Here is a 21,987-nt window from a genome sequence, read left to right on the forward strand (position 1 = left end):
AGCATCTTGTGGGATATATTTGGCCTAAATTTTAACTTTATATTTGATCAAACTCGATTAGACATTCGGTCATTTTATTTGATTTCGAGTGAGAATCCTGATTGACAGTTTCATGAAGGATAGAAAATTAATTCGATGAGATTTATGTTCAAGTTTGTTAACTTTTGGAAATCGCTGTACATTGAACAGAAATCGCAATAGTAAATGAAAAATAAATGTTTTGTCTATTGTACGAAAATAGCTATCTCAATATAAAGGTAGATATAGAAAGTATCACCTTTACCCGAAAGACGTGTTGCGGTTAATGTCTCCAGATTCTAAACTGAACTGGCAACTCTGTTTTCTTGATATGTTGTCTTTGCTCTTATCCAATATTATGAGGGAAATCTTAAATAAACAGACTTGTATTACTTGAATGTAGCCTGATATTTTCTTGTTCGTTTTCTGTTGTGATCCATGTACAACGAGTAACGACTCCGGAATTTCTTCTTAAAGGAAATTATGGAACATGGTTTTATTCTTTTTTCAAAGATTGTGTGAAGTGTGCTCGATTTGGAAATTAAATTTGAGGACAAGCAAAAATCTGCATCTATAAATTCTGATGAATCTATCCCAAAAGATAACAAACATGGATCCAAAACTCGAAGAGTTTTTTTTCAACCATCTTTCTTTTAATGTTGATAAAGACAAACAGGATTCTCAACCCAAAATTGCAATAAAATCCGTCGTTTATTACAATAACTCGAGCTGTCTACTTTAGTTTATTCAAATAAGTGTCATTTTCGCTCAAGACCCGGAAAAATCAACTTATCAACTTTAAAATAAAAAGTTGTTCTAGACCCCCCGACAGAATATTTTAATTTTACTTTCAAATGAAAGGGAAAAGTCCATTCTTTCATATCCCGAAGTTTTACAGATGCCGATTTTTTTTGAATAAAGTTGTTCGACAAAGACACCGTGGGTTGTGTATTTTTTCTTGGGCAATTTCATCTTGCATGCATGAAAAACTAATCTAAGTTAACCCTTACATGTCCAACTTTTTGTAGTGTTCATAGAGTTCAAGAAACACGAAAAACCCGCTTTGAAAGATGCTTCTTTCGCAATGAGGAATTCCACGAAGATCCGTCCGAAAATCTTTAAAATCGTGACCGACCATCTTAGATTCCAATGAAACTTTACACGTTTCACCGTCATGCAAGACTAAATATTTTCCACAGGTAATAAGATTATTTTGACTCAAGAGCAACTTTTCAAAAGGGCGTAAACGTTTCTACGTGTATGAATTTAATTTTTTTTTGTTAGATTACTGTATTTTATACAGCAAAACTATCTGAGGACGAGTTACAGGGAATGAATACTTCTGTTTGAAGAAAATATACACTGAAAAAAATGTTGTGTCATTTTTCAAAAAACACAAGAATTTATGATAAAAATTTAAATTGCGAAAAAACCTATTTTTTAAAAATTTTTATATTTTGTTACCAAAAACCTAAAGAAAAAAGAAAAATTTTGAATGTGATTGCATGATGGAGAAAAAATCGGCAAAAAGTTTTCCTAACAATAACTTCGTACATGTTTTTAAATTTCATACTAATAGACATACAAAATTGTAATTCTATTACAGAATATAATTCTAAGCACCATTTAAAATCAAAATGCATTTAATAAAAATCTTCCAAAATGCGATAATTTTCGAGATATTTGAAATTTTGCTACTTCAAAAACAATTAATTCGTGTAATTATGCTCTTTTTAAAAGTTATTCGCGTTACCCCATCAAAAATGTCAAAAATTTAATGTTTATCGTTTTAAAGACGTAAAAACAACTTTTTTAGTGTATTTGGATCCTGGAGAAGCGTTCAATAAAAAAGTTTTCCGAACAACAACTTTTGACATTTTTTTATAATTCTTACTATTTGCAGTCAAAAATACAATTTTCTTTTTGAATATGATTCTAAACGCTATTTTAAATCGAAATGCTCTTAACAAAAATTTTCTAAAATGTAGTAGTTCTCGAGATATTTTAACTTTTGTTTTAACAACACAATTATTTTGTTTTATTACGACCTTTTCATAAGTTAGTCGCGTTTCTCCATCAACAATAATAGGTTTTTCAAAAGGCCGGTAAACTTTCCTGCAACTTTCTCTTTGACATCAAGGCGATATTATAAAACATTTTAAAGTTACATGAAAACAACCAACATATGATTCAGCTATATAGTTTAATCAACAGACCCTATGGTTGAAATATATTTTGGTTGCTTTCATGTAATTTTCAAATGGTTTACAATATCGCCTTGATGTCAAAGAGAAAGTTGCACGAAAGTTTACGCGCCTTTTGAAAAACCTATTATTGTTGATGGAGAAACGCAACTAACTTATGAAAAGGTCGTAATAAAATAAAATAATTGTGTTGTTAAAACAAAAGTTAAAATATCTCGAGAACTACTACATTTTAGAAAATTTTTGTTAAGAGCATTTCGATTTAAAATGGCGTTTAGAATCATATTACAAAAAGAAAATTGTATTTTTGACTGCAAATAGTAAGAATTATAAAAAATGTCAAAAGTTGTTAGGAAAACTTTTTTACTGAAAGCTTCTCCATGATCCAAATACACTAAAAAGGATGCTTTTACGTCTTTAAAACGATAAACATTAAATTTTTGACATTTTTTGATGGGGTAACGCGAATAACTTTTAAAAAGAGAATAATTACACGAATTAATTGTTTTTGAAGTAGCAAAATTTCAAATATCTCGAAAACTATCGCATTTTGGAAGATTTTTGTTAAATGCATTTTGATTTTAAATGGTGCTTAGAATTATATTCTGTAATAAAATTACAATTTTGTATGTCAATTAGTATGAAATTTAAAAACATGTACGAAGTTATTGTTAGAAAAACTTTTTTACCGATTTTTCTCCATCATGCAATCACAATCAAAATGTTTCCTTTCTCTTTAGGTTTTTGGTAACAAAATATAAAAAATTTAAAAAAATAGGTTTTTTCGCAATTTAAATTTTTATCATAAATTTTTGTTTTTTTTTTTTTTGAAAAATGACACAACATTTTGTTCAGTGTATATTTTTTTTTGGACAGAAGTATTCATTCCCTGTAACTTGTTCTCAGATAGTTTTGCTGTATAAAATACAGTAGTCGAACAAAAAAAATTTGAAATTCATACACGTAGAAACGTTTACGCCCTTTTGAAAAATTACTCTTGTATCAAAATATTCCAATTGCCAGAGAATATCATGAAGATTCATACAGCGAACACACCTGCTAAGTTTCGTTCGAATCGACGATGGTCATATTTTGCGGTCGGCCGGTTTCTCATGGAATCCCTCAGTGCTGGAAGCTGCTCAATATTTACCTTCCGGTGCTCAACACAATTCTAGAAAATTTTCAATATTCTATATGCTAGGAAAAGATAGTCGAAGCCAGTCCATATTCATGCGTTTTATCAGTTATCAATGGAAAATAAAGAAGATTTATTTATTTATTTTATTTATCAACGCTAACTGTAAATATATCTGGTAGTACTGATCTAGCAGAGTTATATCAGACTAATAGAAATAACTTCAGTTCTAAGTTATAATAGTACCAGTTACTGATCTTACTTGTTTTTTTTGAGTAAATTTAACAGTCATGTCGGTTAAATTACAACAGTCATGTCGACTATGTATGTGAAAAGGCTACGAGGGCAACTAACGCATTGACAAGGATCATGCTGAATCACGGAGAAACAAGAGGCAGCACCAGACGTCTCCGGGCTGGTGTCTCATCCTCAATACTGAGGAATGGCGTACCAGCCTGGACTGCTGCGCTGAACTCAAAGCGGAACCGGACAAAGTTGACAGGCACGTTTCACTTAATAACTGCTCGAGTCAAGAGTGCGTACAGAACGATATCGTCGGAAGCGGTATGGATAATTGCCAGGATGATTCGCATCTGCATCACTCTGGCTGAGGACGTGGAATGCTACCAGCGGAAAAATGCAGGTAATTCAAAGAGACTGGGCCAAGCGGACTCGTTGACAAAGTGGCAGCAAGAGTAAAACAACGCGGAGAAAGGAGGGTGGACCCACCGTCTCATCCCAAATGTATCTGCTTGGGCACATAGGTGAACTTCCATTTGACGCAGTTTTTGTCCGGGCACGGATGCTTCCGAAAGAATCTTTATCGGTTTGGACACGCTTCGTCACCGCTTTGCCCGGATTGTGTCAACGTTACGAATGTACTCTCCGAGCTGCAGAGGAAGTGGCGAAGGGACCAATAAAGTAGCACCAACGACACGACTAGACACTCGCATTCGAAAACTGTATCGCAAATCCGACTACCCCTCAGTGACTCGGTAACTGGAACTGTCAAATTTGATATTTGGTTAAAAAATGCACGAATCTAGCAGCACTGATGAATCTGTTATTTTTTCTAATAACCGGTACGTAGATACCGTTGCAACCCCTGGTTACGCTGTGCAATATACAAACAAAACAGTGTGAGGGCAAAAACTAACTCATTCAATGAGTTTCATCGTCGCACAATGCTTAGGGTGGAAGTTTTCCGTGACTTAACTTTTTGTCGGCTCCGACAGCATAGGTCATTAAATTGACTTTACGCTTGTCCGGACATGCCGCAGACTCAGGTGATTCGCATTTAATGCCAAAGGATCCTGACTACTGCGCTGCAGAAGACAAAAATCTAAGTAACCGGGAAACTCTAAGCTTGTTCATTGACCCTACTCCACGCTTTTCTAAACTTTCTTACTTCAAATCCTTGCTCTCCCTTGAGTACTATGGCTCTTAATATTTGAAAAATACTTCACCTTCCAAGTCCCTTGCTAATTATATGTCGTTACAATATAAAAAAATAAAACAAACAAAACAAACAAAACAAACCGACCGATTATTAAGAAAAGTTGTTCTAGAATTTGGTTTGTTGCTTCTACATGGTTTCGTCCATGTTTGAATTTACCAGGGACCCAGTGCAATTTTGCGGTTGTTTCTGCTGCCACACGAGGCCAACGGGTAAATATGTTTTGCCATAGGACAGTTGATTTAATCGTGATAAGGCACAGGTGATGCCCCCGACACTGATGCAAACACCAATTGAAGGAGACTTGGCGCTGTTCAATCTGTACTATTTTGGGTAAATATCAATTTTACTGTCCCTTCGCGGTATGAGAAATAAAACAGCCAACTGATAGATTTTTTAGGAAAGAAGTACACACAGCTAATAGCTATATTCAGAAACGTGTCTGCTTGTTGTATCGCACAAACTGAAGAGCCTGAACCGCAGAGTTAATCCCACCGATGGAACTATTTACGAGTTTAACAAAAGCATTTCGGAGTGTTAAAAAGGGAGAATGAAGGACCAAATATATAGGAACTAATAATGCTGTAACGCTTCCCGTCGAAAACATTCTACGTGTTTAGATCTCCGGCTAAACGAAAGCATTTTACATTTACGTTTTACATATGTAGATGAAATCGTTGGTGATTCGTTAAGGTACTGGGAGCACGAGACGTAATAGAGGGATACAAGTAGAAAGGAACAAAACCGAGCATTTACTACTGTTACATTGATCAGCGGATGCATTGTTCAGTTCTGAACGCGTTGGGATTGAAATGGTTCATGTGCTGGCTATTCGACATGTATCAGATTCGCGAAGATTGTCCTTCTGCAAGATCTTGAAGAGGTGAACTTCAGAAGCAAAATTGGCATTGATAATTGTGTACAGTTATTCTATTTATAATGTAATTAAACAATATTTCTGCACTTCTAAAAGCAGGAATTTGGCATTCAATTATAATATTATTTCTTTTAAGAAAAACAAAAGATTCGTTGTTCCATTTTTTTATGTTAACGTGACTTTAAATTTTTATTCATTCGTCACGCAAACGTTGTTCCATGCCCATACATTTTTATTATATCTAATAAAGCAATTGTGTAAGATCTTTTCGGATTATTGTTCTCTCAAATTACATATGAGTAATTTCACGCGCGCAAGTAGCTTCTGATGGGAACAGTAGACGGAAAGAAAAATTAAGGAAATACTAGTTACATGACAGTAAAGGGAAAAATTGTGAATGCCTTAAGAACAAGATTGAGGCTGATCAATTAGTAGAATGTAAAGGTTTGCTAACAAAAACGTTTTGGGGTAAGTTGAAGTTGTACGCTTCCGAATTTTCTTCTCAATTTCTGTTAGACAATGACGCGGAGATTCATGAGCTGATTCATACTTATAATCAACAGAGGCATCGTTAGAATCAGATTATATAGCCTCAATTTGCACGCTTCCCGGTGTTATTCAGAGATTGGATACCACGATCCAAATCCTGGTTTCATTGTCTAGTATTAATATTTCTTGGGTACCTTGAAATGAAAATCAGCAATTTGAAAAATGCGGGACACTTTCCGGGACGCCATGCGGGATATGTTCTTAAAATTCGGGACTGTTCCGCCTAATCCGGGACGTCTGGTCACTTTATACTGCTACTAGAATATACAACAAAATTGCAATAATACTCGTTCTAAATGTTATGGGAATATAATTATTTTTGGCTGAGAACTTCGTCATTTTTTTGCGTTTGCCAATCTTCAGGCCATTGGTGAAATCAATCTTCATGTCGATTTTGAGATAAAAAATGACAAAAATGGGTCGGGTTGGCTCCATGTGGGTGAATGGACTACATTTATGGGTGTGCGGTAAGGAGGAAATCATTGCGACCCTTCCTTGTTATCAACTTACGATGTTTGTGTGCTTGTTCGGAATCATTGTTAACATTACGTTGTCATTCCCAAATTTTCCCCTACATCATAAAATGCCTCAAACATTCAACCAACGATTGATTCAACCACGAGTCAAAAACTTAAACGTGGCAATGTCGAAGGGGTTGGGAGCAAACCCGCCGTCAATTTTGAAGATTCTTTCTCGGTGAAACACAATTCCTTTGTGGGCTGGAAGATGGGATCAGTATCGCACTTGAACCCAATACTCAGAGAACTCTGCTTAACTGACGATGGATATTTTTTATTATTTCGCTAAAACAAATGCACTACTGTGATGCACCCACCAACCGCTCATATCGTGATGATTTCACATCACAGATGAGCAGGTACGCAGATTTTAAAGTTAAAGCCTTATACAGCTTTTCGCCCGCACTTTGACGATTTTATATCTTAGATTATTCCGGAGTAGATCCCAAAAACAAAATAATGCATTAGAAGCAATTTTGTTCCGCCGTAGGGTTATTAAATTTTTTAAGCTTTGTTTATTTGCTGTAACAGTTTATTCATTGCCAAGATACGAAAACTACAGCAGTGTTGCGCAAAAAATAATTTTTCGTTATTATCGAGGGGTGACTCAATGTACTGGTAACTGGCGGTAAATGACTCGAACATTTTTTCTTGTATTTGTTTCATGTAGTGGCTGGTCGTGTCGTTGGTAGCACCATTGACTAGAACGTCGTCGTGAAGCCACAAATCGGGTGTCGGGAGAAATTCCGCCGCCTCATCCGACGGTGTAAACTAGGTCCACCGCCGGCGACTAGTGGAGTAGTACGCGACATAGCACCGGGTTCGGCTCGTCGGGGCACCAGCGAACCGGATGTCAGGCTTGAACGGAATCGCCGGACCGACCTCGACACCCTACCGAGCAGCTCGTGAGTAGACTAGATCCACCGCCGGGGACTAGATCGAGTAGATCGGGACGAAGCGGGGAGCGAAATGGCTCACGAAAACGAACATCGGTATCGGGAGCAATATACCGCCGGGAAATTCACGGTAGGGCTGATTCGCCGCCGTGGACTACCCGACAGAAACGTTACAAAAAGAAGAGCTAATTGGCTCACGAAACAAACACCGGTACCGAGAGAAATTCCGTTGCCGGGGAACTCTCAGTCGGAGTAGGATAATATCCGAGTTGATCTCGATAAAACTGGGAGCTAAATGGATTTAGGAAGCTGGTGTCGTCGGGAAAAATCTCTCCGTCGGGGAAATAGCGGTCCTAGTGGGGTGAGTTCACCGTCGGGGACTATCCAAGTAGACCGTGATATGACCAGAAGCTGAATGACTCACAGAAACATGAGCTAAACGGCTCGAAGAATCAGCACCTAAACGGCTCACGGGGACGAGAGCTAAACGGCGACGCAATAGATGGAGATAAGAAGCAAGTGAAGAATCGAGAGTTAAATCAAAGCTCAAAGGTTGTAACAGTTGTACATTCTTAGTTGTAAAAATACAATTTTCAAATTCAAATATTTGGATATAATCGATTCATACGTAACCCCATGATCGATATAGACATACGACGGGATAGTTAGCCATAAACCATATGAATAGAATCCACACTTACGAAATTTCACATATTTCTACCCAACCTTCAAATGAATCCGCCAAAATCTAGGCAATGTCGATAAGTCTAACATTCTCTAAAGCCAACGATCAAATTCGTTTTTCTCAAGCTCTTGTGAGATTGCGCGAATACTGGTTCTAAGAAGAATCCTTTCTGTTAAGTTAAGGGAAAGCTAGATTACCTACTCGCGTCAGAATGAGCTAGACAGTTGAATATTCCGGGATCCCGAGTAATCCCGAAGAATCCTCGGGAAATGACGAATCCTCGGGAAGTGACGCGAGTTTGTTCCGTGTGAAAACCTGAAAAACAGGTACTAGTGATGTGGTAAATATTTTAGGGAGCTATTAATGTCTATTTTTCTAATAGCTAATAGGAGAAGTAGTGCGAGCTAGAAAAGCTAGGTAGTGCGTGACGATTCTGTGTGCGAATCGAAAAGATCAGGTAAAACATGTGCTCTACGAAAAGACCCCACTCGCAGCTAACGATCCTTCGAATAAGCACGCTACCCGATCAGAACGACATAACAGAAAGCTATCAAATTTATATTTCATGTTGATATTTATTACTCACTCTGTTATTTTTGTGATATCCCAATCAGCAAGTCAAGCAAACTTATATCAAAAATATGTCATCTGGTGATATCATTGAACTGCTAATATGATTTTAATGTACGCATATAACGATGATGTTATAATATATTACATATTCTTTCACAATTATTATTGAACGCTAACTTTAAACTGTAAATCGGGCAACGATCCTTCGAATAGCCACGCTAGGCTACTATTTCTACTCCTATAGGTACAAAAAACTGTGGAAACCGTGCGATCGCCACACTCTACCGCTTTTGCGTTGCTCGCCGCAATCGGAGGAACGAACCATCCCGGCACACGCTTTTTCCGCCGGAAGGAAGTGGAGACGCAAGGAAATCGCTTCATCGGAAGTATCCAATCTTCCAGTGGCCATCTTGGAACCACGCGCCGATACGGAGAATCGCGCAATATCGGTCACTCGAAACACCATGAAACCAGCAATGACGGGTAGCCATCCTTTGCATTATCCCGTACGCAACAGAAGCATCGTCATTCATCCGCAGCAGATTCGGTGAGTCCGTACATTTATACCTAAATTGGTGAAGTGGCGTCCAGAGAAGACGGCCCGTGAATAAATCGAAGACCACCATCCGGTCAGTTTTTCGGACCCCGCTTTTGTTCGGGGCGCGCCCAAAAAGTGATCTATAGATCCAGGCGCACGTGTTGCTGTGTTTTAGGAAGCACCATCCAAACGCACATGGTTTCGAAAAACCACCAGGGTGCATAAGCCATAGCTTGCTCGGTTGAATTCAATATAGCTGCGGTGTAGAGTAGAAAAAGCACACAGAAGAAATAGGGAGAGAAGAAACGCACACAATAGGCCTGTAGAAGACATAGATGTAGAAAATTGAAAACTGAAAGCATGCTTACTGTACAATATGAAACTATTTATTGAAATGAATTCCGTATGATTAAAAAACTGAATTGATCCTGAATAAATGTTTTTTGTTAGTGTAGTGAAATAGTCTGTTTTTAGTTTGTTGAAATATTGCCACATCACTCCAATTATGTTAGGTACGTTTTCCCTTGCCGCGTGGCACATTTAAATCAAATGAAATTCTCTTCCACTCGGTTAGCGCAGTCTGACGGCGGACATTAACCCTGCCGATGATGAGAAGCTTTTAGGTATGGGGAGTTTCTACCGTGGTGTTTTGAAGCAGAGCTTTGGTTCAGGGAAATTTAACTGGTTAGGGTATTGTATCTCATTCTGGGGCTAAGTTTGCGTGGCTAGCTGGAACGATCCTATGCATTTGACTCGCATTCAAGCAGTCTCATCCGGGCAACATAAACTTGGTGGTAGTCTCCGAAAAGGGTGGCACTTAAAATTACGCGCTTCACAGATCGTCCGGCGTCGGCTACAAGCTCGAACCATTTCATGAACCAAGTTAGGCTCCGAGATAGAGTAGAAGAAAGAGGTGCAACAAAAGCACAACGAACCCCCCTACGAAGTAATACCTTTTTTTGGGAAGAAGGGCGTAAAGAGTAAGGAATGTTTTAAGTGGTTAGGCAAGAACGTGAGTCGCGATTCCCCAAAGTGCCAATACACTACAGGCCTTTTGAAGCTTTTTTAACCTTACTATATAAAAAACACAAATACATACACACACATAGACATTGTCCCAATTGGTCGAACTGAGTCTATTGGTATATGAGACTCGGACCTCTGTGTCTAGGAAAAAGTTTTCAAAATTTGAGTGAATCATATACATTATTTATTTCCTACCCAGTAATCTCTAGCTAATTGAATGTCGTTAAAATGTAAAAAAGAAAATGTGACTAACATAGTCTAAATAAAAAAAGGAAAAAAGTAGTGTTTATCATGCATTGCTATCAGAGTTCAAATGTATTAAATGAAAATCTCTCTTATTCACCCGTACTCGTCTTCAATATTCAGTGAAGCTACCGAAAACGTCGAAAGAGCCAACCGCGCATTCATTCAATGCAGATTTTAATTCGTCTCTGATGAGTGCACTCAACGAACGAACGAATCGAACGCATTAAAGTAAAGCCTTGCACAATGTAAGCGATGATTATTGTTGGTTTATATGCTTTACCGGCATTTGAAAACATGTACCTAGATATTTAATGAAACGGACATAACTGCACGATGTTCAATTGAATGAATAACACGGATTTTGCATGAATGTTCATTACGAGTTGCATCATGTTCATTCTCAGCTGTCAAATAGGATTTTCGATATAGCGCCTACTAGCTAGCATTGTTTTCCCAGTAAATTATAGGACAACGTTTGCCGGGCCATATATATATATATATATATATATATATATATATATATATATATATATATATATATATATATATATATATATATATATATATATATATATATATATATATATATATATATATATATATATATATATATATATATATATATATATATATATATATATATATATATATATATATATATATATATATATATATATATATATATATATATATATATATATATATATATATTATTTTTTTTTATTCCAGGTTCATGTTTCCAGTCTATCCGTTACTTTCGCTCTGCGGTGCATTGTGTTGTTCAACAATAGTGAAATTGTTTTGTCACGGGCAACATCTGAAACACAGTTTTAGCTTTATGTATAGTCGTCTAATTTCAAGTCTGCTGAGTGTTTTTTTTTTACTATTCAGTTTATCAAGAATATTTGCCTTGTATACATACTATCATGCGCCTATGGAATTAACTGAACAATTAGGTTCAACGTTAGTAGAGCAAAATATTTGTATAGGAAAGGATTGGTATAGATTCCCCGGTAGCTTTTTCTTGCCAGATAATTATCAATTAAGATTCATAGCATCTTCTTTCGATGGGATACTACCAGCATATTACGATGAAACGGAAAAAGGTTCACGAATAGTACATAGTTATTTTAATAATTTAAATATAGCCCACCATCATATGCTATTCGAAATTTCTAAATGCGATTATTTGATTGACCTAGATTTAGACAATGAATACATACCCGATGAAATTGAACCTAATTATTCAGCAAATGGACAGTCGTGGAAAATAATCAAAAGCATTCCATTTTTGGATACGAATAAGTCCAGCAAATTTTTCAGATCATTCTACATCCCGTATGCAAATTCAAGATTTATACGATTTGGTAACTTCAATTTGTTAAAGCGAATTATGAAACTATAATACATTCCCCGCGAGACAAACGAAAAATTCATGTTTTATTGCAGCATTTAACATTACGTAATGATAGTGAGACGAATGGTAATGTTTTATATATTAAAATACAGCTCAATCTACGCTCTGTACAAGAACCAGTTAGAATATGTCTTAGCAATCTAGTACTGTAAAGCTACACAAATCATGTCTGATGATGCCCTATGGCATCGCGGGGAATGGGTTAATAATATTACTCACACATTGCACGACAAATTACACCAAAGTATGCAAGTTGCTGCACAACCTTTTGGTAGTATTGTTATCTGTATAGTCTTGATGCCTTAAATAAACAATTATGTATGAGAAATTTGAACGAAAATGATGCGTTTATCAAAAAATATCACGAACCACGCACGAAGCAACTTTAAAAAACTTTCGAAGGATCTAATGTTCGTAGTATTTGGAATATTTTAGGATGTTATCGGCTGAATCTATAACAATTATCATCGAAAACGACGTACATATTGTCTCTGTATCCGACAGTTTCGGTAATATTATTTCTCCTTTACTAAAACGTTCTATGAATTTTCGTTAGTGTTATCTGTTCGCCTGTGATTTTTGTACCTACGAAAACGAAAAATTTATAATTGGTCGTATTGACTAATCCATGTACAGTTGTGTTAGTGCGTGATTGATGTTAAATCGGGTGGAATTTTTGATAAATGAGGCTAAATCAGATGGCGAATCGTAAACATCGTGTATACATATATGTCAGTTACCAACATCGTATCGCATCGGCACCGGCGTCCACCAATTAGCAACGTAAGGATCAGCATACCTCAACACCGGATGATAGTCATAAAACGTTCAGACGAGGTGAGATTGCGACTCGACAGGATGAGGTACAATTATCGAGCACACCGCCCCGACGACGACGGTCACCATTGCACCACCTTTCCAGCACGATGTTTACATAGGTCCCGAGACGTGATCGGAAATCCCGAGACAGAACATCCCCGCAGCACACACATCAATGACGACGGTACCTGCACCTTATCGGAGCATAGAATGTAAGAAGTGTTAGGTTATAAGTAAAAGTGATAGCTCTTAAGGATTCATTCTTTTTCTGTAACTCGTAGAAACCAGAATAAAGATTATTAACTGGCGCCCGAATAGGGACCTGATAGTGCAAGTAGGGAAGTTCGATAGAGATCACTAGATTTGATCAGCGCGTTAGAGCCAAGTGACATTTTTAGTTTGAAAAGTGAAGGAAGGTGAAACGTTAGAGTATTCGCTAGTGCTTCATCCGAAAAACATCCGAAACCAAACGCAACCGCAGAAAGCAGCCGTGTGAAGGACCACCAAGTAAGAAACAACCGAGGAGGACTTGTTTCATAAAAGGACATCGTCATCACACTGGGACCGTTTGGAAGACACGTCAGGTTCCACCCCAGCTAATCTCACTGCACCCGGCAGAGCTGGTCACCCGTGGGAAGTAATAGGATTCACGAGCAAGCGTTCCCGATCTTCAACGTCCTTCCGATAGAGGCCAAGGAGTCAGGAGACACCAATCCCGCAGTCGCACGGCGTACCCACGCGATGCTCATTAAACTGTAAGTATTGATTATCTAAATGAGTTACATCACAAAGTGAAATGAAGAATTAGTGAAAATAAATTGCGAAAATTATTCAACAAAATCTAAGTTTTTTTGCGTTTTTCTTTACAAAGATTCAAATCAAAATTTAAAATCAAAAGGTTTGAGCGAGAGATTAAGTTATTTGAGCGTGTAATAGTGTTTTTTTGTGTGTCATAGAGATTTTCTTTGTAAGCAAAATTGAGGAGTTAATCACAGAATTTAAAAACCTATCGATAAATAATATGGAGCAGACAATTAAGGATCTGACCGAGAGACTAGCAGCTCTTGGAGCTGCTCCTGCACCAACGGTAGAAATTGATTACTCCGACCCACAACTTTATTCTGTAGATAGTAACGGTGCACCGGTTGATCCTAAATCAATCGAAGATATCCCTGATTTAGTGAAGGGCTTGCCACCATTTATGGGTGATCCCACCAACCTATATGCATGGTTGAATGATGCTGGAAGTTTAGTGGAATGGTACACACCTAAAAGTAGTGCCACAATTGTAGATTATAATAAGTTTCATGGGATTTGCAGAACTATTCGTCGCAAAATTCAAGGCGAAGCTAATGATGCCTTGGTCGCGTCAAATGTTAATCTAAACTGGCATTTGATAAAACGAACGTTATTTACATACTACGGCGAGAAAAGAGATTTGACCACGCTTGACTACCAATTATCTAGCAGCCACCAACAAGGCAGAGACCTTGAAGATTTTTTTGACTAGGTTAATCACATTCAATCTTTGATTTCTAGCTGTGTAGCAACAGACCCACAGTTCGCACACCCCGAAGTCGCCTCACTTTTAAAAACATGGAGTTGAGAAGAAATGTAATGCATCCAATTTCAAAGTATAATGCACCTGCACCACCCAAGCCAGTCAATCCGCGATACTTTCGTCCTATTCCAGATCGAATAAACCATGTTCAAAGACAGCACCCGCAACAATTTTATCCGAGACAGCCTTATTATCCACCGCAAAATAATTTTCCCCAACAGCAATATCGGTTACCACCACAGCCATCTTATTCTTCACAGCAACCCAGAAATCATCCCATCCCGCCACCTTCTCAGAGACATCCCTTTCATCAACCACCACCACCACCACCACCATCACAAAGAAATCCATTCAAAGGTCCAGATTCTTTCGACACAGATGTTTCCATGCGTAGAGCAAATGTAAATTATTCAAACAGACCTCAAAATTCAATTCAACAAAAGCAACAATCGAAAAGACCGCGATTATTCCATGCCTACGCGGAAACGTACGAGAAACCTATTGTAGAGGATCCAGAAAGCGAAAGATCAAATTTCGTCCCTTTCGATTACGAAGAATATTACCCAGAACATACGCAAACTTTTGAACGATATATGAGAGCTGTAGAAGCTCAAGAACATTATAATTATCAGCAAGCTGAAGCAAACGCAGAAGAAGCTGAGCTTAATTTTTTAGGATAGATTCTACATTGCCATATTTTCTCTTTTATGGTAATGCCGAAAAACCTTTAAAAATGTTGATCGATACGGGCTCGAATAAAAATTTTATTCACCCGAAATATGACAAGATATCACACGACGTGAAAAAACGTTCTCAATTTCTTCCGTCGGTGGAGATATAAAAATAAGCAAATTCTCAAAGGCTAAACTCTTCAAACTTTACTCCGATACTGATGTCAAACTGTTTCACATGAGTCAGTTAAAAACATTCGACGCTATCATTGGACACGATACATTGAAAGAGTTGAATGCAACAATAGACACTTCTGATGAGAAGTTGATCCTGGATAAAAAACATGTGATACCCTTACGTCAATATAAGCTACAGCAGGTTAACCACATCCAGGTAAGAGATAATCATTCGAATCCCAAAGAAAAGCAATTACTTAAAAGCACGTTAAGCAAATTTCAAGATCTTTTCCAGCCAGCAGACGAAAAGCTTCCATTTACGACAAGAATAAAGGCCGAAATTAGGACAACGGATAACAACCCGGTATATTCAAAAACATACCCTTATCCGCAAGCGCTCAAGGAGGAAGTTGAAAAGCAGATCAACAAGCTGCTCAACGATGGAATCATCAGGCCATCTAAGTCACCGTACAATTCTCCAGTTTGGGTTGTGCAGAAAAAATGGATGCTTCAAATGAGAAGAAGTATCGTATGGTAATCGACTACCGCAAAATCAACAACAAAACCATCAGCGATACGTATCCAATCCCGGATACCTCAACTGTGCTTGGAAATCTTGGTAAAAGTAAATACTTTTCTACTCTGGGCCTTGCATCAGGTTTTCATCAAGTCCCTATGTCTGAACGAGACATTGAGAAAACCGCTTTTTCCGTAAACAATGGTAAATACGAAATTGTCCGTTTGCCATTCGGTCTGAAAAATGCTCCAGGAATTTTTCAACGCGTAATGGATGATGTTCTCCGCGAACATATTGGAAAAATTTGTTATGTCTACATAGACGATATTATTATCTTTGGCGCAACACTTGAAGAACACCTTGAAAATCTTGCAACGGTTCTTAATACTTTGAAAAACGCCAATTTCAAAATTCAACCGGATAAATCCGAATTTTTGAAAACTGAAGTAGAATTTTTAGGTTTCATTGTAAGCAATAATGGTCTTAAACCAAACCCTAAAAAAATCGAGGCAATACAAAAATACCCACAACCTTCTAATTTGAAAGAACTCCGAATGTTCTTAGGCCTCTCTGGTTACTATAGAGGATTTATTAAGGATTATGCAAAACTTGCAAAACCTTTAACGAATCTGCTGAGAGGAGAGGACGGCCATCGTCAAATTTCAAAATTTCAATCGAAAAGCTTCAAAATCAATCTTGATGAAGATGGTGTACTAGCTTTCAAGACCCTCAAAAATATTCTTTCTTCAAATGATGTATTAATTTTCCCAGATTTTTCTAAACCTTTTGTCCTTACAACCGATTCTTCAGATAAGGCTCTCGGGGCAGTTTTTTCTCAAGTGACTGAGCAAGGAGAGAGACCCATTTCTTTTATTTCCAAATCACTATCGAAAACCGAAGAAAATTATGCTGCTAATGAGAAGGAACTTTTAGCCATTGTTTGGGCTCTAAATTCATTCAGGAATTTCATTTATGGTGTTAAGATCAGTATTTATACTGATCACATGCCTTTAACATTCGCTATATCTCCGAAGAATTCTAACGCAAAACTAAAAAGATGGAAAGCCTATATTGAGGAGCACGATTATGAGATGTTCTATAAGCAAGGAAAGGCAAACGTCGTTGCGGACGCGTTATCAAGAATTCAATTAAATTCACTCACACCAACAGTTCATTCGGCCGATAATGATGACAGTTCCTATATCCCTTCTACAGAATCCCCAATTAACGTTTTTAAAAACCAGCTAATTTTCAGAATAGAACCTCGTTCTAGTTACAAACTATCCATCCACTTTAGGAAATACAAACGGCACATATTTACAGAACCAAAATTTACAAAAAAACGCTTTTAATCCACCTAACAGTGTGATGAGACATTTCTTATAACTCTTATCACTCTTCGGATATTATATATATATATATATATATATATATATATATATATATATATATATATATATATATCGTTTGAGAACATTTAGAACTTGATGCTTCGCGATGTTTTTGATAACACATACTACATGGGATAGTGGCAGGACTCAGAGAATCGCTCAAATCAGCATAGGACAACATCAGTGCTAGAAATCTCAAACCAAATCAATGGGAAAGCGAAAAAATGGCCAATAAAATAGACATACAAACGAATTATTGCTAATGCTCTGTTAATAAAACATCTAAATTCCTCAATAAATGCATTGTGGTGGGAAAACTGAATTTTCCTAAAGGGGTTATGTATATTGTACTGAGCCAAAAAATCGATTTTTTTTAATCGATTTGAAGTTTATACTTTACTCAAATTTACAACGCGACTGAGAACTAAGAAATCAACGCTTTTTCTTGAAAAAAGCGATAGTAGCAGTGATACCATTCAAAGAAAATCAACAGTGAATATTTCCAGACTTGGTTTTATTTCCTATTTAAGAACTATTGTGTTTTTTACATCCTAGATTGCATGATGCAGTGATCGAAACCCAAAACTTCATAAAGTATTTGAAATTATTAAATTAAAATTTGTGTTTGCTATTGAAATTGACAAAATGATAGTATATATAGAATATAGTCCCTTTGGCGTTGGTTAATTTTTCGGTCCCACCTATCGCCCTTACGTTTTTTTACAATACCAATTTTACAATTTGTGGGAGTGTGGTGAAAATCGATCTTACTGTCCAAACGGCATAATTCCGAAACCGTAATTTTTGAAGTTTTAAAATTATGCAGAATTAATTTTTCAGACAATAGTAACAGAGTTCGTGTCTTTAGCAAATTTGTTGAGACTTTATTGTAGTCATGAATATTAACCTGAGAAAATTCACCATAAATACTTTATCAAATGATGCGCTGTTCGTTTGTAAAACTCATCGAAGATACTAAACCTCCGAAATTGGCGGTTTCAAAATGATGCTATCTTGACCTTAAATTATTGTTTTGGAACATTTGACCTATACATATAATGGGTCATACAACAAAAATCAAATTCTCATCAAAATCGACCAGGACCTGCTAGAGTCGAATGGAAATCGTCATTTTTCATAAATTTCTCTCTACATTCGGAAAGTGTTATCCTCGTTATTAATCATATTACGTTTTCGTCTCAACTCGACGCATTCCCAAAATAAAAACCTATTTTGATCCACTTAGTGGTGCAATTGGGCTTTTCTCATTTGTCCAGACTACGATTCCATGGCTGGTTATGTTCAATACGATGGTGGAAATGAATATTACATGTTCAGTACGATTTGCACATACGTACAATCGATCGACAGCCACGATCTTGAGATACTATGTGATACTGAAACATCGCTTGACCGCCGCTGGTTTCAAGCGATGTTTCAGTATCACATAGTAAGATCCGGGAGGTCCGGGTCCTGCCGAAAATTTTCAACTTGTTAAGAAATTTTAAACTAGTTTTAATTTTAAAACAGCAACCCCTCACTGCATACTCCCTCCGGGCCGGTATGATTGACGATTTTTAGAGTGATTGCATAACCTTTCTATATAAGAAAGGCAAAAAAGTCCAAAAAAATTAATTTTTTTCAAACATTATTTTTTCGAGTTCATGCATTATAAAGTCATTTGGCATCAAAAATACAAATTAGATTTTGAAAAATTTTCATTTCAGTTTATATGGGAATTTGCTGTGTGATTGCACTCTTCAACTCCTAACTCCGGAACCGGAAGTCCAATCAATAAAAAAAATCAATTGCAGCCGATGGGAAGGTTGTACCTTTCATTTGAGACTAACTTTGTGCAAATCGATCCAGCCATCTCTGATTAACAGAGGTCATATTTTTTTACACATACACACATACACACATACATACATACACACACATACATTTTCCTATCTCGACGAACTGAGTCGATTAGCATATGACACTCGGCCCTCCCGGTCGGGATTAGATTGACGAATTTTAGAGTGAATGAGAAAGGCAAAAACATTTTTAGCAAATGTTTCATAGACATTAAATCAATTTTAACTTCGCTTTCTATTAAATAAAGACCCTCATTACAGTACATCTCTACAAAAGCGGGCTCAATTTGAAAAGAAATCTGAGGATTATGATTGATTACAGAACTCTGGAATTTTCTATTGGAATGTTTTCAGGCAGGAATTTGATATTGATGCTATTAGGCAACTGTTAAATCAAGACCAATAGATCAGTTACATATCAGGACCCCATTCCGACAATTTATCAAAAGTCCTCATGATGTTTACAACAACAGGTTATCAATATACGGATCAGATAATTGTTATTGTAATATTGAATTAAATCAGTCTGCATCAATAAATTTTCAATTGCAATCCAATATATTTTTTGGGTGTGGTAGGGAGGGAAGTTGTTAAACCCCAAAACCTTCTCTTGGCTACGCCGTTGCTTGGAGTTATTTACTTCACTTTCATTTTCCGATATGTTTCGATCGATCCGTTGGTTATAAGTTAGAAAAATTGCAGTCAGAAGGTTCGTACAAATGAACATTTTTGCACTGATAAGGTATCAAGTTCCTTCCAGACAACTTGGAAGTGTTCGGTGATTATTTCTAGCGGTTGTAGATAGAAAAATGAAATACAAAATTCTTTTTATCGTAATAATGTTTGGCTTATTTCAATGGATTATTACTATATTGAACAATAAATGGGCGACAAAAGGTAATCCACAAACAACAAGCCATAACTTTTAAAGTATTCAAAATAGATATTTTATGTCTTCAGTAAAGTTATTCGCAAAAATAAGAGCTACAAATTTGCTGAAGGCATCATTTCGATATAATCACTTCCAAGAAAATTTGTGAAAATATCTCACTCATAGGGAGATTAATCAATAAAAGCACAATACCAAAAGAAAGGGCGTATTGCCTCCATTATATTCTCCGAAGATACTATTGACCTAAAATAAGCCGTTTTGGCGTTAATAATAGATTACATGTTTTTGGTCATATTTCTGGCAATGAGAAATGATAAAAATCTTTCGTCCGCATTCAATGTTAAATATCTCTTTTGATAACAGTCCGATTTCAACAATCTATATCTTGTTTGAAAGGTATTCGTTAAAGCTGTCTAAAAACATATAAAGTGTTAATCTATGTTGTCAATTTCGGCAGATAATTTAAAAAAACTGCGAAAAACGCCATTTTTACACATTCAAACATTCATATCTTGGAAACTAAACATCAGAATCAAAAACAAATTAATAGCGTTCATACTGTTTTTTAGTTCTTTCATTTAAAATTGGTTTGGATAAGATCGGTTCAGCCATTGCTGAGAAACACGAATGAGAATTTGTCCGTTACATACACACACACACACAGACATTGTCCCAAATCGTCGAGCTGAGTCGATTGGTATATAAGACTCGGCCCTCCGGGCCTCGGAAAAAATCTTGAAAGTTTGAGCGAATTCTATACATTTCTTTTATAAGAAATGTAAAAATTCTAACAGAAAAACTCAAAGAATTTTTCCAACCAAATATTCTTAATGGCATAATGACTAGTGAGCCCATAATGGGATTAATCCAGGAAATTTACAAGGAAAACTTTAACCCCCGCATGGTCAAAGCAAGATTTTTTCAAAAAATGGTTCAGGATATATATGACGAAAATGACAAAAAAAAAAATAAATGAAATTCATAATTATGCTCATAGAAATGCGCAAGAGAATGTCGCGCAATTAATCTAAACTTATTACTTTCCAAGTATGAATAGACAAGTCAAAGATTTCATGAAAACTTGTGAAACTTGTAAAACTGAAAAATATGATCGACATCCTCAGAAATCTCTTCCAGCAAAAACACCTATACCTACCTACCCTAGCGAAATAGTCCATATTGATATATTTGTGTTCAACCAATCAACTAATTTCATATCCTCAATAGATAAATTGTCAAAATTTGTTAAAATTAAACCTATTAAATCTAGATCCATCGCTCACATACAAGGACCCCTTTTAGAACTTCTTTACGATTGGGATATTCCCTCTAGTATAACAATTCCGAAGTTATAGAACAGCAAATAAGAAAGCTAGGAGTTAACATTTTCAAAACCCCCCGTCCATCATTCTGAAACGAACGGACAAATAGAAAGAGTTCATTCCACAATTAGAGAAATCATTAGATGCAGCAGAAATACTAGCCCGAATTTAAGTATAAACGACATAGTCCAAATAGCTGTCCACAAGTATAACAGTACTGTTCATTCTTTTGTTTTTTCCTTTTTTATTTCGACTATGTTAGTCACATTTTCTTTTTTACGTTTTAACGACATGCAATTAGCTAGAGATTACTGGGTAGGGAAAGTTATGAAACTTAGAGCCATAGTACTCAAGTGAGAGCAAGGATGTGAAGTAAACAGATCGGAAAGCTAGAAGTGGCAGGTTTATTAGAACAGGCTTAATATCATGCGGGCTTAATTTTTGCCTTCTGATAATGAGGGTCGAGCTTAGGAAGAATAACTACGAATCACCCGAGTTCACTATCATGTGTCCTGATAAAGGTAGACGTATCTATCTTTACCGTGACAACCGGCAAAAATTAAGCCACGTAAGATCACCACTGAAAACCTGTCGACGATTAGCATCAATCTTTAATGATGATTGATGCTGTTCATCTCTG

At 36.5% G+C, this 21,987-nt stretch overlaps 1 protein-coding gene across 1 annotated transcript in view; it reads left to right on the top strand.

Annotated features, from left to right (window-relative positions):
* Positions 1 to 12,466, top strand: part of LOC131683047 (alpha-1,2-mannosyltransferase ALG9) — a 388,351-nt gene extending 375,885 nt beyond the window's left edge. Inside the window, exon 3 of the mRNA XM_058964866.1 lies at positions 11,451 to 12,466. Within this exon, the coding sequence (XP_058820849.1) occupies positions 11,451 to 12,126 (676 nt within the window). The 3' untranslated portion in view covers positions 12,127 to 12,466. The remainder of the gene's footprint in view (positions 1 to 11,450) is intronic.
* Positions 12,467 to 21,987: the final 9,521 nt, after the last annotated feature.

This window comes from Topomyia yanbarensis, chromosome 2 (assembly GCF_030247195.1).
Source record: "Topomyia yanbarensis strain Yona2022 chromosome 2, ASM3024719v1, whole genome shotgun sequence".
Classification (NCBI taxonomy): domain Eukaryota; kingdom Metazoa; phylum Arthropoda; class Insecta; order Diptera; family Culicidae; genus Topomyia; species Topomyia yanbarensis.